Below are 19,992 nucleotides of genomic sequence, written 5' to 3'. Positions count from 1 at the left end.
CATTTTAAAAGGGGGCATTTGGGAATGGGGGGAGTTTCTTTCTACGACAAAGAATTAGCGAAATTAGGACGAAAAAAAAATTGACGGTGGGGAGGGGCGATAAAATTTCGGTTTTACACATACCAGATCAGAATGGGTGGGTGGCGAATTTTTGGGGTGGGAAACATAAGAAAGCGATTTGTGAAGAAAAAACAAAAAAAATCAATTTGTTTGAGAAGAAGCGTGTGTGTAAGAAAGATAAAACGGATCAATTATTGGGTAATTAAGAATAAGAGAACAGTCAATTAGAGGATAGCGCATCGTCTCTTTTGGGCGGTTCCCTCGGAACGAGTCGAGCGAAGAGTATCGGTCTTGTTGTCGCTCTTGCTCTTTGGCGATGGAAGAGTGCCCGTTCTGATGTTCTGGAAAATTATTTTGTTTTAAAATGAGCATAAAGTTCTGTTGCAACAGCTATCAAACAATTTTTTATCGAGAATTTTGTCCAGTTTGCCTAAAACGCTGAAAAAATTAGAAAAAAATGACGAAATTTCCCTGGATAAGTTCTCGAAATTTTCAGCTAAATTTTATGGAAAATATTGCTCGATTTTCTCTGAAAAACGCTTAAAAATGGAAAAAATGACAAAATTTCTCGAAATTCCACGTTGCTGCGATAACGTGGCGAGACCCATGCTACTCAGCACATGTTCCTTTAAATTCCTACAGTAATCCGCTTAAAGGAATATGCTGTGAGCTGGGCGGTTCTCGACACGATTTCGCTGTAAATTAGCATTTTGGGCCTATTTTCGAGCAATTCCTCCGATTTTTCGATATATTTTTCTCGAAATTTCGCTGATAAAAGCAATTGGAGACCCAGATTTTCCCACAGCAATAAAAAAACATGCTTCCCATTTTTGTCGTTTTTTTTTCAGAAATTTCACAGATTTTTCAAATATATTGCCTTGTTATTCGATAAATCACAACATTTCAAGCAGTCAGCGATGACACCTTTGCCAATTTTAGCCAGAAAAATCAGGCGGGTAATCGCACAAAAGCCGGGTGACCGAAAATTCCATATTTATTTTATTTTTTGTATTTTCGGCCACCCATATATAATCAGCGAGAAGCAAGCATTTCGTGTTAAGGGTCTCATACATCAATCGATACCTCATCAGCCTTCTTCTCAACGTGTTCAGCAGTCTTCTTGACCTCTTCGGCGGCATCTTTGACAGTTTCAGCAGCAGACTTCTGCAAGAAATGGGGTTTTAAACTTGAATTTTCTCTAGTTTGAACTGAATTCGTAGAGATTAGGCTATTATTTTTAGGGCTTTTAAAGACTTTCAGACGTTCAAAGTGGTTAAGAAAATTAGGTTAATAGCGGTGAAAATAGACAATGATTAGAGACACGTGGATTATTCTTGAAGGGGGCGGGGTTTTTGTTTTTCGAAAGATCTGAACCTTGCTGACGATGGCGATGGAAACGTGTAGTAGTCGTCGGCGGTGGTGTCGTTGGCAACGGGTGACGGTGCCGCCTTCTGGAGTCGACAACAGACTTCTTGAACCGCTTCGGCCGTTAGTAGAGTGGCCAGATCGGCGGCAAACTAGACTATTTTGGTTAAAATTTCTCTAGAAAATAAGGTTGCAACATATTCTATAAACTCTACAGTGAGATAACTATATGAACCCATCCATATTGCCACACGCCATCATATCCAGAATACCCATGCCAACCCGAGAGAAACTGAGGAGAGTGAGAGTTAGAGAAATGAGGAAAATAAGTTAAATAGAACCAAGGAGATGTCATCCCTACCTCAACCTGTTCGATAACCTCTTCAACTGAACCGAAAACTACTGGAACCTCTTGTGGAGCTGGATCTTCTTCGAATACTGGAACTGGCGTCGTTGACGTCTTCTCAGGTGTCGAATAGAAGAACTCGCGCTTCTTCTCGTGCAACGCCGCCGCGCGTTCCGACAAGAATTTGGAGACGTCGGCATTCTGTGGAGAGAGAAAGAAGTGTGTGAATGAGAGAAGGTGTTGAAGTGGAAGCAAAGAACAGAAGAAGTAGAAGTAGAAGAGGTGGATAGATTAGAAGAAGCCGGCGACGACGATGACGATTCCGAAGCAGACGACGTGACGACGACAGGGGGACCAAGCGGATAGGGGAAAAGGGGGGATAGAACAGGGACACGGCAAGAAAAGTTATAGGTGCAGAAAAGTGGGGGTTAGTTTTGGACAATTTCGGGACAAAGGACAAATTCACACAAAAAGGACAAGGACTAGAGAGGGATAGAAAATTGAAAAAAATTAAAATTTTAAAGAAAGTTAAGCCACACTAAATTAGGAGTCATCAAAGAAACACTGTTTTGTGTTCAGCTAATCGAACAGCACGCGTTGCAGCAATTCTTGAGACGTACCTCGACTTCGGCGGCCTTCGAGGAGACGGCTTCCTTGGTGTCGTGGGCGGTTTCAGCGGCGGATTTCTGGAGAAAAAAAAAAGAGATTTTTTAGTTTTAAAATATTCGGTCGGTCATTTGCGCGTCAAGTGTTTGCCTACACTGCAGAACTTCGTATTTCGTTTTGTCGCACACCTCGAGTTCGAGGACTTGGTACCGTGCCAAATCATCATTTTTTGAATTGAAAATTCCAAGCCAATATTCAGCCGCGTCGCGCGGCGCAACGCGCCCAAGAGCACTGAAAATTCAAATTTGCATGTACCCTGTTGCAACCCCATGAAATGCCCAAATTTTCGAAGTGTGTCGTAAAATCAAATGGTCCGTACGCAAACACTGTGACGCGCAAATGCACTAATTCAAAAAATTCCAAACCTTAGCTCCATGAAGATACTCGGAAGCGGCCTCCTCGGCATCGTGAAGCTTCTCCTCGATAGTGTGAACTGCAGATGAGAGTGTGTCACCGACATTGCTCACCGCTGACGTGGTAGAATCATTGACGTATTGAACAGCGTCGCTGGCAGTGGAAGCGGCACGCTCCAACTTTGCCTCGGCAGCATGAGCATACTCCTTGGCTGTGTCGATGAATGAGTGCTTGGTAGCCTCCGTGTGCTCATGAGCTTCTTCCTTGACGTCTTCGGCCTTCTCTTGAACCTCTTCGACCTTCTCCTTGGCATCATCTACAGCTGTGGTAGCCGAGTGATGGACCTTCTCGAATGTCTCTCCAGCAGTGTCCTGAACGTCTTCAACCTTCTCCTTGGCCTCATCTTTGGCAGCTTCGAAGGCGTCTTCAGCTTGTCCTTTGGCGTGCTCAGCATCTTCGTTAGAATCATTGACAGCAGTGTTAGTAGAGTGATGGACCTTTTCGAAAGTCTCTTTAGCCTCCTCCTTAGCCTTCTCGGCATTCTCCAAAGCAGATTCCGAAGCATCATCTCCAAGCTTCTTAACATCCTCCCAAGTCTCGGCAGCCTTCTCAGCAGCTTCATTGTAGTAAGCCTTGGCGAGTTCCGTTGCAGACTCGCCTTGCTGTTTAGCCGAATCCCAAGCGTCGGCGGCCTTCTCCTTAGCCTGCTCGAAGTATCCCTTGGCCTCTTCCGAAGCTTCCTTGGTCTCCTTCTCAGCTGCCTCCAAAAGATCCGAAGTCTTTTCCTTGGTGGCATCCCAGACTTCATGAGCCTTCTCTGTGGCTTCCTCGAAGTAGTCCTTTGCAGATTCTTTGGCCTCTTCTCCTTGTTGCTTGGCAGATTCCAAAAGATCAGAAGTGTTGTCCTTGGCCTCTTCAGCCTTTGCATCAGCTGCATCCCAAGCGTCGGATCCCTTGACCTTGGCCTCGTCGACCAAGTCCTTAGCAGAATCCTTGGCAGAATCCGAAGCTTTCGAAATCTTCTCCTTGGATTCCTCGTAGAACTCCGAAGCTTGCTGCTTGATCTCTTCAACCTTAGATTCGGCAGCATCCAAAACATCAGAAGCCTCTTCCTTGGCCTCCTCAACGACATCCTTGGCAACGTCCGCACCATCGTCAGCGTGCTTCTCAGCCTCCTCATAAGCCTCAGTGGCGGCTTCCTTGGTAGCCTCCCAGGCAGCTGCAGCCGAATTCTTAGCCGAATCGAAAGCAGTGGCAGCAGTTTCCTTCGCAGAATCGAAAGCGTTAGCAATGGCCTCACCAGCGCCACTAGCCATGGTCTTCTGCTCATCCTTCACCTCTTCAGTCTTCTCCAAGAACTCGTCGACCTTGGAGGAAGCGTGGTCTTGGACCTCTTCGGCCTTATCCTTGGCATCCTCCACAGCAGTGGTTCCAGAGTGGTGAAGTTTCTCGAAAGTCTCCTCAGCAGAGTCCTTCACGTCTTCAGCCTTGTCGGCGGCAGCATCAGCGAGCTCGTCAGCCTTTTCTTTGGCGGCCTCGACAACGTCTTCGGCGTTTCCCTTGGCGTGCTCGACGTGCTCTTGAATGGAGTCAGCAGAGTCAGAAGCGTGTTCTTTGATGGAAGCAGCGGTGGTCTGAAAAATTTAAAATTTAAGGTTTGGAGTAGACATTTTTTTTCATAGAAAAACTGCGCAATTTGAAATTTAGGCTCCGCCCACTTTTCTCTCAGACCTGCTAATGTTTGCAGCAGAGAACGCATTGGTCTGCTAATTATTTAGCAGGCCTATGTGCCCTCCATTTCTCTGCTCCTCACATTAGCAGACCAACGCCTTGGGCCTGCTAGTGAGAGACACGGAGAAACAGAGAGCGCGCCTTGGGCCTGCTAAATAACGAGCAGACCGATTCTCTCGTCGCCTGCGTCTCGTTGACCTGCTAAATGAATAGCAAACCCAAACTTCCACATGGATTTTGGGTCTGCTAATTATTTTACTATTTTTCTCCGCGTCTTCTAAATAATTAGCAGACCAAAATTCAGGATTTCTTCTTAACTTCGCTCAAGTTGAACGTAGAAAAGTGATTACTTCTTCAGACTACAAACTAAAAAGCACATAGAATTTTCCTGCGGAATTTCTTTTTCAGGAATTTTTGAAGCCTCGAATCTTCTCGAACGACTGGAATTTCAAAATGCTCACCTCAACATTTTCCTTGGCCGTCTCAGCGTGCTCATCAGCCTTATCTCCAACTTCTTCGGCCTTCTCCTTCACCGCATCCCACGCCTCACCAGCCTTCTCCTTAGCCGAATCGAGTGCATCCTGAGCGGCGTCCCCAGCATCGGCGGCCTTCTCCTGGGCCGATTCAAGGGCTTCTTGAGCGGCGGCGAGCGCCTCGGCCGCCTTCTCCTTGGCGTCGTTGATGGCGGTTTGGGCGTAATCACCGGCGGCGTTCACCTTGTCCATTGCGGAGTCAACGATGTTCTGAAAATAAAAGTTTTTGCTGAAAATTACTGAAAATTGAGGGAAGGGAAGTAGAGGGAAGGAAAAGTGCAAAAAATCGGAGAAAATTGAGAAGAAGAGGTGCAAAAGGGAAGATTATGCATGAAATTTGCCGCCATTTTTTTCAGCAAAGTTCTCAAAGACAAATTTGAAAACTTATGTTTTCGTGTCGAGACCAAAAATCGGAGAAAATTATGAAAAAAAAACGACGCCAAATTGATGATTTTCAGCCAATTTTTCAGCAAAATTCACAAAAATAAGTGAAAAAGTTTAACTTTTCGTGACGAGACCCAAATAACGAAAATAGAAAGGGCTGAAAAAAGAAAAGAACATGATTATTCATGGCATAATAAAATATTTGTTTTTATGTTTAGTGACCGCCTAAACGATCAATCAAAAAAAAATCAAAAACAAGAATTCGTGTTGTTTTTTTTTCGAAAAAATAGATCACAACATCTTTTTGCAGCATTTTTTAAGGTCAAAACTTTAGGTTTCAAAGTGAAAACAGGTTTGAAAAACGAATTTTTTGGTGAAAAGGGAAAAAAGAAGAAGGAAGAAGATTGGAATCAGATAGATTTCAAGTTTTAATTTTCAGCTCCATCAGTATTGGAGGACCGAAACTAGACCAGTAAAAAAAAGAAAAAAAAACACAAAATTCGGGATTTTTGAAGCTTTATTTATAAAAAAGCACAGATCATTAGAGACAACGAAGGGAGGCGGTCAGGTTCAACTATGTACATTGGTTTTTTATATACAGATTAATTTAATGAATAATTAAATTATTCGAAAGCATTGAAGACGTTGTAGTACTTGTGGAAGGTTGGCTCCTCGAAGTCCTGCTCCTCGGTAGCATGTCCCTTGAAAGCATCGGCGACTCCTTGAGCACGCTCCTTGGTAGCCTCCCAAGCATCAGAGATCTTGTCTCCAACAGTCTCTGTGATGGACTTGCCCTCGTCTTTGGCGTCGTCGGCTTTGTCCTTGGTAGCCTCCCAGGCGTCAGAAGCTCCGTCCTTGGTGTTGTCCCAAGCGGTTTCAGCCTTATCCTTGGCAGTCTCCCATGGTCCATGTGGCTGGCCAGTGGCTCTGTCTTTGGCAAGATCGGCCTTTTCCTTGGCAGAGTCCCAATAGTCAGCAGCCTTGTCCTTAGCCTCCTGGGCCTTGTCTTTGGTTGCATCCCAAGCATCAGCAGCCTTTTGTTTGGTTGCATCGATGGCTCCCTCAGTCTTGCCCTTGGAACAGTTGTAGGAGTCACAGTGTCTGTTCTAAAAGAAACACAAATAGAATGTTAGATCTTTTTGTAGCAGATGTTACTGAAGTTAGTTAGCTAATGTTTTCAACTTCAGCCACATTCTTGCAACATCTACTCACCTCGACATTGTCCTTGCAGTCGGTAGAATGTCCCTTGAACGAGTCAGCTACGTCCTGAGCCTTGTCCTTGGTTGCCTCCCAAGCGTTGGAAGTGGCATCCTTGGTGGCTTCCCAAGCATTTCCGATCTTGTCTTTGGCAGTCTCGATCGGTCCATGGGGTTGTCCAAGAGCTCTATCCTTGGCCTCGCTACAACGCTCCTTGTAGTCGTCCTTCTTGTCCTCAGCCTTGTCCTTAACCTCCTCGGCCTTGTTCTTGGTGTGATCCCAAGCGTCTTCAGCAGCGTCCTTTGCCTTGTTGTAAGCATCGGCGGCCTTGTTTTGGGCACTGTCCTTGGAGTCAGTAGCGTGTCCCTTGAAGGAATCGACAACGTCCTGGGCCTTTTCCTTGGTGGCCTCCCAAGCTCCAGAGATTTTGTCTCCAGCCTTCTCGGTCATGGATTTGGCTTTGTCAGAAGCTTCGTCGGCTTTGTCGCCAGCAACCTCCTTGGCGTTGTGGGCCTTATCCTTGGTGGCATCCCAAGCGTTTCCGGCCTTGTCCTTAGCGGAATTGTACATGTCGGAGGCCTTGTTCTATAAAAGAGTGACAATTAGCTAACAGAAATCATTTACAAATCTTCTAACCTCAACATTGTCCTTGGCGTCAGTGGAATGACCCTTGAACGAGTCGACAACGTCTTGAGCCTTGTCTTTGGTAGCTTCCCAAGCACCGGAGATCTTGTCCTTGGCAGTCTCGAGAGGTCCGTGAGGTTGGCCAGTGGCTCTGTCCTTGGCCTCACTGCAACGCTCCTTGTAGTCCTCCTTCTTGTCATGAGCCTTGTCCTTGACCTCCTCGGCCTTGTCCTTGGTAGCATCCCAAGCGTCTCCTGCAGCGTCCTTAGCCGAGTTGTAAGCATCGGCGGCCTTGTTTTGGGCACTATCCTTGGTGTTGGTGGCGTGTCCCTTGAAGGAATCGACTACGTCTTGAGCCTTGTCCTTGGTTGCTTCCCAAGCTCCAGAGATCTTGTCTCCAGCCTTCTCGGTCATGGATTTGGCTTTGTCAGAAGCTTCGTCGGCTTTGTCGCCAGCAGCCTCCTTGGCATTGTGGGCCTTGTCCTTGGTTGCATCCCAAGCATTTCCAGCCTTGTCTTTGGCAGAGTTGTACATGTCAGCAGCCTTGTTCTATAAGAGGATATCAATGTGTTGGATTCTCACAACAATATATCCTTACCTCGACGTTATCCTTGGTGTCAGTTGAGTGACCCTTGAACGAGTCGACAACATCCTGAGCCTTTTCCTTGGTAGCTTCCCAAGCACCAGAGATTTTGTCTCCGGCCTTCTCGGTCATCGATTTGGCCTTATCGGAAGCCTCATCAGCCTTGTCTCCAGCTGCTTCCTTGGCGTTAGCAGCCTTATCCTTAGTAGCCTCCCAGGCATTTCCAGCCTTGTCCTTGGCGTCGTCGTAGGCATCAGCAGCCTTGTACTTGGCAGTGTTGTAGGTATCGGCGGCCTTGTTCTGAAAAAAGAAGCCCAATTAGGTTTCAGTCTCCAGGAAGAACCGTCAAATTACCTCCATCTGATCCTTGGAGTTGGTAGCATGACCCTTGAAAGCGTCAGCGACACCTTGAGCTCTTTCCTTGGTGGCCTCCCAAGCTCCAGAGATCTTGTCTCCGACGGTCTCAGTAAGAGACTTTCCTTCGTCCTTGGCATCGTCAGCCTTGTCCTGGGCCTTCTCCTTCATCTCTCCAGCCTTGTCCTTGGTGGCATCCCAAGCATCTCCAGCTGCTCCCTTGGCGGAGTTGTAGGCATCGGCAGCCTTGTTCTATAAATTTATTCTAATTAGAAAAGTTCTCAAAAATTAACTTTCTTACCTGGGCACTATCCTTGGTGTTGGTGGCGTGCCCCTTCATGGAATCAACCATGTCTTGAGCCTTGTCTTTGGTGGCCTCCCAAGCTCCGGAGATCTTATCTCCAGCCTTTTCGGTCATCGACTTGGCCTTGTCCGATGCTTCTCCAGCCTTGTCAGAGATGGTCTCCTTGGCATCGTGAGCCTTGTCCTTGGCAGAGTTGTAGGCACCAGAAGCTTTGTTCTCCATCGAGTCCTTGGTATCAGAGGCATGAGCCTTGAAGTTGTCGAACATCGATGAAGCCTTATCTGCAGCCTTGTCCTTGTATTCCTTGGCAGCATCAGCAGCTCGTCCAGCGTTCTCCTTGGCACTGTCGGCAGCGTCACCGGCAAGATGCTTGGCAGATTCGTAAGAATCCGAGATCTCCTCACCAGTTTGTCTGGCGACGTCGTTAGCCTTGTCCGCGGTCTTTTCAGCGTTTGCCTTAGCAGCATCCGCGTACTCCTGAGCCTTGGCTCTCTTAGAATCACTGGATTCGTTGAACGCTTGTCCGGTCTTATGGGCGTTGTCTCCAGAGATTGATTCGCCAATCTTTTCGCCGGCGTTGTTGAACTGAAAAGGAGGTGGAATAAGAAAATGAGATTGACTAGTTGGGGTTAGCTCACCGCTCCGACGACTCCGTCCTTGGCGTTGACGGCAGTTTCCTTGACTTTCTCAATGAAGCTCATATTGTTTTGCGGTGAATTCTGGAAAATGAGAAAAATAGGTGATAAATAGAGAATGGAGAAGGAAGATCGTTTGAAGAAAAAAATAGGGGGAAAGGAGAGAAAGCAAGCTCAAACTGTAGCCTAGTACTAGGTCCGAATATTAGAATTAGGAATAGAGAAATGATATGTGATATGATAAAAATCTGAACCGAACCGAGGCCTTTAAATATCCCAGCCACTATTCGTCCCAGACGCCACAGCTCAAATGATGTATATGGCATTCTGGAACCTTCTATTCTGAGGCGCCTCCCCCTTTTCGCTCCTAAGCTCCGCCTCCTTCACACGAGAAGGGGGCTTCCCCATATGACCAAGCGGGGAGACGCAGAGAAGCGAGAGACTCGAAGAGAGAGAGAGAGGGGACAGTGCGCCGGGCGCCGTAAACAAAAACATGATCATTGGTGCCTTAGTCGTCTTTGAGCTTCTACCATGTTGTTTTCTACTTATTTCCATTTTCCTCTTGTTCGTTGTTGTTTATGGAAATGGCATGGATGGGTACGCTCTCGCTAAGAGAACGCTAAGAGATCACTAGATCATCAGAATGAGAATTTCAGGCAAGTTTTCAGTTCTATGGTTATCAAAATAGTAGGTCATCGAACAATCGTCTATTGTTGTTATTGTTATGGAAACCGATTTGGAACGATACATCGAAAAATAGAGTGACGCGACGATGGTTGAGAAATCAGCCTGATATAATCAGGAGATGTTCTAGAGACTTCGAAATTTAAAATGGGCGGGAAATCTCAGAATTTTGAATTTGTGTCACTTTTCAATTTTTCAAGAACCGCGTCTTAATTCTAAAAACCGAGTTTTGGCTAAGAATTTCTGGAAATTCGGTTTTTTTTCTAGAAATTCAAAACTCTGATTTTCTATAAACTTGAGATGAAAAAAGAGCCTAGACTTTCAAAATTACAAAATTTTGCAAACTTTGAATTCGTGTCACTTTTTCAAGCCATAAGCTGAGAATGTTTCGAAAATGGGATTTTTCTAGAATTTCAAAACTTCTATTCTAGATGTTCCGAACATTTTTCAGCTAAGAAAAGATCCTAGAGCTATACTTCCCATATAGGAAAAGCTTATTTTTATATCAAAACTAGCCTAAAATGACCCTGAAATATCTCAAATTAGTCGGTTAGGAGCACACTTTCTATCCTATTTCCCCTATATTTTCTCTCTCGAGTCTATCGAAAACTGCCGCTAACCTCGACAAATCGCACCGACGTTCCAGCTTGCTCAACAATCAAAATTTGAGCTGGCTTCCATTGGCTCGCAACAAAACGTTTGAGGTTCGGATTCGAAAGCATGGTTTGAAGTCGTTTAGTGAATGTGCGGGGTACTCTGAGAAAATTTGAATTTTTCGCAGAGGAAGAATAAAAAATTTAGTGTTGACTGAGGGTGCAGTATGTGACCCCCCTCCTTTTAAATGCGAACATCTACATGTGGTGATTGGTCTTTGAGATCTAACCATCTGCGAGCCATATACCATGTGGATGGTTCCAGAAGGCTCCGCCCCTTTTTCTCTCTCACTCTCTCAGTCCTACTTGTTTACTGTCACGCCCCTTTTTGGGACCTCAAAAACCGAAACAACAACAATCTCTAACCGTCTGGCGCTTCTCACGTCTTTCTATGCTCTGGGATTCCCCCGGAATCATTTTGTCCATTTGTTGAGGGCTAGCTGGCAGTTTACTGTTTTTTGGTCTATGATGCTTTTCGTTTTTTTCTCTTTTTTCGATAATATATAAAAGCTAGAGTCGGCTATTTTACAGAAAAACAAGTAAGAGTTCGGACAACAAAGCTCTCAAGTCTTAAGCTCCGCCTCCCTCACTGATAGAAGAAACCGAGTCACTTGGTGTCTTATCCCAATTTCGCTAACGACGACTACATCTTCTGAATCTAAATTCCGATTTCTGAGCTCTAAAGTAAGTGTCACGCCTTCTAGAAGGCTTCTAGTAGGAACTGAATCCCCAGATAGGCCTCCTAGTCCTCATTTTCAAAATTCTTCATCAATTTCTAACGCTCTTCTAATTTACAGAATGGACCCAACCTACAGCAAAGAATCTAAAGCCGAGTACAAGCTCGAGCAACTCGCCAAGGAGTACGAACAGCGCAACCCGGAGGAGCTTCTCGCTGCTCGCGGAGCCCCAGCTGCTGTCGAGAAGACGTTCCCGCCGACTTCGAAGCTTCCAGATGTCGCTGCCGCTCCATCATCGCTTCCAGAAGGCGTCAAGGAGGAGGTACAGTTCTGTGGTATTTTCTCAACCAAAAAACAAGATTAATCGCTAAGTTCTTTCTATACTCTGACCTCAATCACGTCATTTTGTAAATAGAAACGTTCTGCATTGTATCAATGCGTATTTTTTTTCTCTATTCGATCATTTGTTCACTAGATCTTTAGATAACACGACGGATTTTGATGTAAAATTTTGACGGAAACTGTTGTAAATTACGAACTTTAAATAAAGAATTTTCTCGAAAAAATCTGGAACCTAGGGACCAAAAAAGCGGGCGGTGGACCTAAAAACAGATTCCGAGAGACTAGTAGCTAGAAAACTGCCGATACAGAGAATTTTGAAGCATTCCGAAAATGGGCGGTGCAGAGAAAAGTAGAGAATCTAGAACCTAGGGACCAAAAACGGGTGAAAAGGCTGAAAATCTGAACGACTAATACCTAGAAAACTGCTGAAACTACAGATTCTGAAGCAGTCTGAAAACGTGCGGTACTGAGAAAAATAGGTAACCTAGAACTAGAAGACACTAGACCGGCGCCACTCTTTCTCTCCCTCCCCCCTGAAAATTACAGAAAAATCCCCGACAACTCACCGCAAAATTCAGAGGATTGTTCGTTGGTCACAATTTCAGATGAAATTAGAGTGAATGAATGACGATTAGATTTCGAAAATCCATAGAGTAAACAAATTTGTTTACATTTTGCTGAAAATAAGGTCAATTTGTAAACAAAAAGCTGAAAAAATCGGTAAACAAAGTTGTCAACAGAGCGCAAAAGCCGAATTTTGAATTGGCGCGAATCGAAAAAATTTGAATTTTGACCGAAAAAGCTCGGGAAACTCTGATTTCTGGGTAATTCGGGGTGCCCAGAATCGAATAATCGGTGCGAAAATTTGATTTCTTCGCTATTTTTCGAGAAAATCGCGAAAATTCAACAAAAAATTATGTTGTTTACAGTTTCAAAAACTGGGCCAATTGGTAAACAACTTCAAGTTGTAAACACTTTTCCAAAAATCGTACACGAGGAGAAGCCGCTCGAGCACATTTGCATAGTTTCAGTTGGCGGGTGATTTAAATTTAGCTTTTTCTGGGTGGAAAATTTCGTTTTTTGCTGCCTTTTGTGTTCAATAAAATTGCTTTGACCTTATTTTTAAGAAAAAAAAGAAAAAAAAAGAAAATGGAAGAGGAAATATAAACTTTTAGGTAACGAATAAAAAAATAAAGCAGTGAAGCGTAAATTGAGATCTAAAACCACAAAAAAAACAGATAATCTGAAAAAGAAAACATTAAAAAAAAATATATATTGGCCTAACTTTTGAAAAGGCTAGGCCATTCTTCTCGCGCTATTAAGATGTCTATACATTGCTAATAGCTTTTTGGCACGGTGCCAGAAGCTGACGAATCGAAGGTTCTGGACACTTTGATCTATGAACCTTTAAAAAAGGGCAATGTTGTTTACGCCGAACGGACAATATGCCAAATGGTCATCGAAGAGAAATTGGTCAGGCTAATTGGCATGGTGCCAAAAAAGAAGGGGAGCGGGGGAGAACGTTCGAGAAGGGTGGGCAGGGGACAGCTGTTAACAGAAGGGAGAGGAGTTAGAGATGGAAAGGAAAAGAACCGAAGCTTCGAGAAGACGGTTTTTTTTTTAGAATAAGTTTTTAGTCAATTTCGGAAATTTTCAAGCTTTTTAAAATATAAGATTCTTAAAATTTTAAAATCAGTTAGTCTCCAATATTTCGAATTTTATAATTTTTATGTCTTAGACTTTCAGATTCCTCAAAATTGTGAATCAAAAACAAAAAACGAAAATACCAATTCTCTAGCATATAGCAAAAATTTCAAAATTTGATGATGGTCATGGTAGATTATAGACAGTCATCATACGGAATTTAAATAACTGGTTTTGCAAATAAAAAACTGAAAACTTTCAATGAAAAATGAAATAGTTGAAACTTTGATTTTCGCAGAATTTTGGATGCTTTCAGAACTGGAAAGTCGATAAAATGAGAAAGTCTTGCACGGAAAATAGACAAGTTGAAAAAGAAAATAGGTTTTCATTTTGGTCCAACAAGAAGTCTTAAAAATTCTGAAAATACTGCAAACAGTTTTTCAAATCAGGATTTTTATCTCTGATATGTTTAAAATTTTATTCTGACCTGATTTAATGACTTTCGACTTTCAGTTTTCAAAAAAATATACCGTAAATGTTCTATTAGAAAATCACTCTCTAAGTGCATTTTGAGCTCAATTATCTCGATTCCTGTGAAAGATTTAAAAATTTATCAACCAATGAAATGTGTAGTATATTATCAAAAATATTTTATCTGTTGACAACTTTTTGATATCTTTGACAGGAAATGAGATAATTGAGCTCAAAGTAGACAACAATTCCGATAAAAATTGGATTTTAGAGAAAACTTAAAATTTTTTGAATTTTTGAATTTTTCAAAAGATCCAAAAAGGAGTAAAACTTCTTTTTTTTAAAATACTAACTTGTCTTTGGAATTCAAAACAGTTAACTAGAGCCAACGTTTTTCAGAGTTCTGAAGACTTGTTCCAATATATTCCATTTTTTCTAGAATTTTCAGAATTTATCAATTGAAAATTTCGAAAATTCTCTCAAGATTTTTTTGTGAAAAATCTTACTAATCAATTTTTGAGAAACATGAATTTAGCTAGAACCAAAAATCTGTAATAGCATAATCTCCTAACTTTTAACTTTAAGCCAATTTATCTAGACTCCAGTAAAATATATCAGAAAGTTGCCAACTGATAAATTGATCATCATGATATCAGAAGCGTTTTGTCAGTTGACACATTTGAGCTCAAAATTGACAGAGTGTGGGGCCTTCTTTTAAAAGTTTCAAGGTAGTCAACTTCGAGCCACTTTTTCTTGGTTCCTATGAGAGATATCAAAAATTTGTCAACTGGCAAATAGTTTAACATACTTTTAAAAGCGTTTTATCAGTTGACAACTTTTTTATATATCACTCATAGGAACTGAGATAATTGAGCTCAAAGTGGACGTCCTATGAGATCAAATACGGTAGGAAGCCCTTCACGGTAAAGTTTCAGAACTATCGAGCTACGCCGAAAGCAGGGATTTTGAATTGAAATTTTCGAAAAATGATGTAATTTTTGGTGGGGTCAAAACCAGAAAAACGTCTCCAGAGAACCAAGTCTCCCAAAAAAAGTTTCGAAAAAAAAACGGGAGTATATGTGTCACACGAAACATCGGTCAAACATTCATAAAAACGGCAACATTGGAGACGACGGAAAAAAAAAGTTGACGAGTTGTTCGAAATGTTTCGTGTGTGGAAGTATAGGGGTGTAAAGGCTGGAGGGGCATCCGTTTGACCCTCCGTTTCACTCTCCTTCTCTCAATTTCTTCGTTTTTTCTATTTTTTTTCTGATCAGTGGGTGACACAAAAAAAAGAGAAAAATTAGAGGGCACCAGGAACACAAAACAATGTTTTTGAAACTTTTGAAAATGGGAGGAGGACCGGAAAAAGCGATTTTATCTCGATGCTAATTGAAGGGGAACTTTCGAAAAAAGTTTTTTTTTTTTGTAAATTCGTTTTCATGTGATTTTGTACGTAATTTGAGAGAAAGAGTAGGTGGGAGGGGGGATGGGCGGAGAAAATGAAGAAAAGTGATGAGTTCAAAAATCTCGGTTTTCAAAGAAAAAAAGAAACATGAGAAGAGCTCGGTAGTATTATTACTAGAGGTTTGGAAATCGTAGTTTTGAGAATTTTAGAATTTTAGAATCTCAGAATTCTAAGATTATAGAATTTCAGAATTTTAGGCCCACATAGCAAAGCAAGCTTAATTTTATCAATTGATGAAATAAAAAACATAAATTTTCCAATATTGTGTTAGTTATCGATTTTTTAAAGTTTTGCTAGTTTTGGAGATATGCGCCTTTAAAGTTAGCGGGTGCCTGAAAAGAGTAGCACCTACTTTAAGCGCGCATATCTTGGAAACTAAATAAGTAGCAAACTTTTACAAACAATATATTGTAGAACATGAAATTTTACACATTTCCTTAGTTTTCAATATTGTGATACCTACATTTTTAGCCGAGCTAAAAGCCTTTAAATTTTGAGAACCCTAGTTTCCAGGCCGGCTACTACTGGTTCGATTTATATGCGCATTTTGATCTCAATTATTTCAGTTCTTATAAGAGATATCAAAAGTTTGTCAACTGATCAATTGTTTATCATAATATCAAGATAAGTGAGTTCTAAGTGAGTGTATAGGGTGGCCGTTGATTAGAGCATTCACGAGCATTAGAGCATTGTTAGATTTTAGCACCAAAATCTTGAAAAGTTTGAATATTGAGTTCTAGAACTTTCCATGTCTCCGTCCAAAAAAAAACTGAAAATCAATAGAAAAAAGAAAGAGCAAGAGATACTGTTCGCTGTTTTTTCCTTCTCTTTTTCATGTTTTCACTTGGTAATATACAATTGGACAGAGAGAAACAAGAGGGTTAGTCACCTCCCGTTTTCCCCCATGTAAATAGCAATATTTTGTACATTTTGACATGGAAAGAAAGTGAGGAAAACAAAATAAAAATGAGGAAAATGAGGAATAAAATTTCAAAATGAGGACGAAAATACAAATTTTAGGATTCCAGGGGCCAAGCAATTCTGAAAATCAAAAAATAAAACTTACTATTAGATTTTCAGAGATTTAAAAATTTTGAGACTCTGAGGATCTCAAATTCTAAGGGTTTGAGATTCTGGTACTCGGAAGTTCTAAAATTCTAAAATTCTAAAATTCTGCAATTTTCATATTCTCTCATTCTAAGATTCTAAGATTCTAAAATTCCAAAAAAAATTCTGATTTTCCGAGATTTAGAGATTATGAGATTCTGAGGTTCTAAGATTCTGAGATTCTGGGATTCTGGGATTCTGGGATTCTGGGATTCTGGGTTTCTGTGATCTGATATTTCGATATTCTAACAATAATATTTCAAGATTCTAATTTTTGAAAGTTCACAGATTTTGAAAATTCAAAACTTCGAATGCTTTTTATACAAAAAGGAGAAACCCAACGAATAACATTTCAAGCATATTCCGCTCAAAATTTTCAGTCGAGGCCATAATAAAAATGAAAAATTGGCTGCTATCAGCTATACACATTTTTCGCCTCTGTAATAATTTTTTGCCGGGGAAGCCCGTCAAAATATTCCCTCAACTATAGCTATAGTCTAGACAATAACCCATCTTCATAACAATTAGAAATGCTCCATCTCTCTCTCTCCCCAGCTGATTTGAGTTCCCCCTATTTCTTCATTGCTCATCCTAGAGGTCATTCATTTCTCCAGGATCCTCCAGAATCTCCAAGAGAAGGACAAAAACAGATGTCGAAATGAAATATAAACCACCATCCGGAGGGGTTTCTAAATGAGAAAAAGGGACACGAATAGGACTAGTAGGAAGAAGAAGAAGAAAATAAATGGAGGGTGACCAAGAGGAAATTGTCCGGGCGTTGGGGTAAAAAAAGAAGATGGGTAGCAGCAGAAAAAAAAGGACTTACGCTGGAGTCATCAGTTTTGATGAGTTTTCTCTCTTCTCCGAGCACTTCTTCAGCGTACGAATCGTTCAACGACGATGGTGGAGTCTTTTGGTGTTGTCGCTCTGACTCCGCCTCTTTTTGAGCTGCTGGAATGACCTCGTCAACGAGTTTCTTGCTCAATTCGTCGAGAAGTTGCTCAGCACTTTGGGACATTTCGTCTTGCTGGAAATGGGGATTACTGTAGATAACGGAACTGTATAGAAGAGTTTGAGAATCTTCGGTCAAAGTTAGTTTTTTCGACTGCTCAATTTCAAATTTCTGAGTTTCAGAACTTCATAATTTCAGAATTTCAGATTTTCAGATTATCAGAATCTTAGAAAATTCGAATTTCAGATTTTCTGAAATTCTGAATTTCAGCTTTTGAGATTCAGAATTTCTGTATTTTAGAATTTTAGATTGCCCGAGTTTAAGACTTTCAGAATTTCTAAATTTCTGAATTTCTGAACTTCTGAATTTCAGATTTTCAGAAATTCAGAATTCCATATTTTTTAAAATTCGGAATTTCTGAATTTCTGAAATTCTAAAATCCTGAAATTCGGAAATCCTGTTTTTTAGATTTTCAGATTTTCCGAATTTTAGAACTTTTGAACATCCATGCCGAAATTCAGATTTTCAAATTTTCAGATATTCAGATTTTCCGAATCTCCAAATTTCGGATTTCCAGAACTTCATAATACCGGAATATCAGAATTTTAGAAATTTAGAAATTTAGAAATTTAGAATTTTAGAATTTTAGAATTTTAGAATTTTAGAATTTTAGAATTTCAGACTTTCAGAATTTTAGAATTTTAGAATTTTAGAATATCAGATTTTGTACTTTGTCTCCGAACCTATTTTATGTTTACATCACATGTTGCAAAGTTTGTTTTTTGTTTTCTCAACAACAAAAAAAATATCAAAACGTTTCTAAAAATAGCAACGATATCACATTTTCAGACTTTTGTCAGTTTCCAAAGTTCAAAACATTTTTTCTGAAAATCTAAAAAAGGGGAGAAATAAATGAAACAGAATTCAAAGAATTTAATGCGAAATCAAGTAAATTGGAAAATGATATCAGTACTCTCTTATCACCAAAGGAATTGTAGTTGCAAATAGGAGAGAGGCTAATTGGTAGTGACACAAAAATGATGAAACGATCGGAAATAGAAGATGTTGTCGATAAAGAATAAGAAGAAACGGATAGAACGGTTGATACGATTTTTGATTATTTCCGGTGGAATTTTTCGAAAATTGCAAAATGGCAAAAAAAGTAGTAAAATAAGAAGTAGCAAGCAAATGTTCGAAGGCGACACCATGTCGCTGATAAATTTCTGATAACGGTCAGGAAATTGGAGTTTTCTGAGTTGCAAAAAAAACTCAGCTCAAAGAATTGTTTACTTCTAGAAATGGGAAATCCTGGATGTTTCAAAAATAGGAACCCTTCTAAATTACTGTAATAGATCGCCACCCTGTACTTTGAGCTCATTTATCTACGTTCCTTGGAAGACATCAACATTTTTTCAAATAATAAAATGTTGGTGATAATATGATAAAAACTTTCGTAATTGGCAAAATTTTCATATCTCTCATTGGAACCGAGATATATGGGCTCGAAGTTGATACCGTACTTGCTCTAATCGAAGGAAGTCCACTCTATACGTGCTCTTTGAGCTAAATTATCTCTGTTCCTTTGAAAGATATAAAAAAGTTGTCAACTAACAAAGTGTTTATTCTAATATTAAAAATAGCTTGTCACTTGACCACTTTTTGATATCTCATACAGAAATTCAGATAAATGAGCTCAAAGTGCGCGTATAGGGTGGGCTTCTATTTGAGTAACCACCGTAGTTGGGAACGAATTACGGGTATCTGAAAATCGGATCAAACCCTTTTGGGGTAATTCCATAAAAATGTTGAACGGTTAGGCATTTTAAATACAAAATTGGACATTTTTAGGTACTAGGGTTCAAACAAGATAGGTGGGTAGGCTGCAGCTGACCGCGTCCGCCGCAGGCTGCTATTTTTCACAGAATTGACTTTGTCCCAATTAGGGTTGGCAACGGGGCTCCCGCTTTTACGCGGGAGCCCCGCAAGCGGGACGGGGATTCGCCCCCGCCTGTGGAAAAAAGCAGTTCGTTGAATGAAGCAGTAACCGAATTTTTTCAATTTTTTTACGGTTCAGGGTACACAATTAGGCTACCCTGAAAGTTTCAAGTCAATTGGTCCATTCAGTTACGCGTGATTACGCAAAGTATGTCGCCTCCCGGGGGTGCGGGGGCGAATCCCCGCCCCGGGGGTGCGGGGCGGGGATCGCCCCTTTTCGCCCCCAAGACAACCCTAGTCCCAATTTATCCCGGTCACTGTAATAGATATCAAAAAGTTTCCAACTGAAAAAAATATTTTTAGTATTATTAGTAATGCTTCATCAATTGACAACTTTTCGATATCTTTCAAAGTAAACTAGATAAATTGGCTCGAAGTTGACTCTTAACTCTTGGGATTCCCCTCTTATTGACATTCTCCCCAAATTTCCTCAAGAGCTCTCTATGTATGTTTTTCCTCGAAATCATTTTGACACAGCTGGTGAGTTCAAAACCGAAAGCACTTTAAAAACCCGAGAGGTTCTTTGCTATTTCTTTTTTGAATCAAAGAAAACGAACCTGAAGAGTGATTTTTGGAGGCGATGGAGATCTTGATGACATTTTTTGGTGGTATGGTAGATAATAAAAGAAGGGATGTCCTGTCCTGAAAAGAATGAAACATCAAAATGTATTTTTGAAAATTGATAGTAAAAGAGAGAGAGAGAGAGAGAGAGAGAGAGAGAGAGAGAGAGAGAGAAAATCGATGGAGAACTGCCTTTGAGCCGAATTATCTCTGTTCGCATAAGTGATATCAAACATTTGCGAACTAGTAAAATGTAGGTCATAATATGATTCAAATTTTATCAGTTGGTGGATTCCTGATAT

The 19,992-nt window shown here is 41.0% G+C and overlaps 4 protein-coding genes across 4 annotated transcripts; 1 reads left to right on the top strand and 3 right to left on the bottom strand.

Annotated features, from left to right (window-relative positions):
* Window positions 1-284: 284 nt before the first annotated feature.
* CBG04830 lies at window positions 285-5,247 on the bottom strand (the record flags this gene model as incomplete). Its single annotated transcript, XM_045238209.1, has 7 exons — window positions 285-401; window positions 1,144-1,224; window positions 1,526-1,528; window positions 1,787-1,972; window positions 2,392-2,457; window positions 2,803-4,425; window positions 4,984-5,247. 7 exons carry the CDS (start codon window positions 5,245-5,247, stop codon window positions 285-287), a joined length of 2,340 nt encoding a protein of 779 aa, XP_045092775.1.
* An 815-nt stretch (window positions 5,248-6,062) lies between these two features.
* Window positions 6,063-9,202, bottom strand: Cbr-lea-1 (the record flags this gene model as incomplete). The annotated part of the gene is made up of 7 exons (XM_045238208.1): window positions 6,063-6,545; window positions 6,652-7,221; window positions 7,273-7,809; window positions 7,859-8,143; window positions 8,198-8,449; window positions 8,499-9,086; window positions 9,140-9,202. The coding sequence occupies 7 exons, from the start codon at window positions 9,200-9,202 to the stop codon at window positions 6,063-6,065; spliced, it is 2,778 nt and encodes a 925-aa protein (XP_045092770.1).
* Window positions 9,203-11,271: 2,069 nt separating this feature from the next.
* On the top strand, window positions 11,272-11,514 carry CBG04829 (the record flags this gene model as incomplete). Its single annotated transcript, XM_002637959.1, has 1 exon — window positions 11,272-11,514. The coding sequence occupies one exon, from the start codon at window positions 11,272-11,274 to the stop codon at window positions 11,512-11,514; it is 243 nt and encodes an 80-aa protein (XP_002638005.1).
* Window positions 11,515-15,811: 4,297 nt separating this feature from the next.
* CBG04828 lies at window positions 15,812-17,200 on the bottom strand (the record flags this gene model as incomplete). The annotated part of the gene is made up of 2 exons (XM_045238207.1): window positions 15,812-15,844; window positions 17,009-17,200. 2 exons carry the CDS (start codon window positions 17,198-17,200, stop codon window positions 15,812-15,814), a joined length of 225 nt encoding a protein of 74 aa, XP_045092774.1.
* Window positions 17,201-19,992: the final 2,792 nt, after the last annotated feature.

This window comes from Caenorhabditis briggsae (genome assembly GCF_000004555.2).
Source record: "Caenorhabditis briggsae complete genome, chrV, whole genome shotgun sequence".
NCBI lineage: Eukaryota > Metazoa > Nematoda > Chromadorea > Rhabditida > Rhabditidae > Caenorhabditis > Caenorhabditis briggsae.
This window is presented reverse-complemented; position numbering and strand designations above follow the sequence as displayed.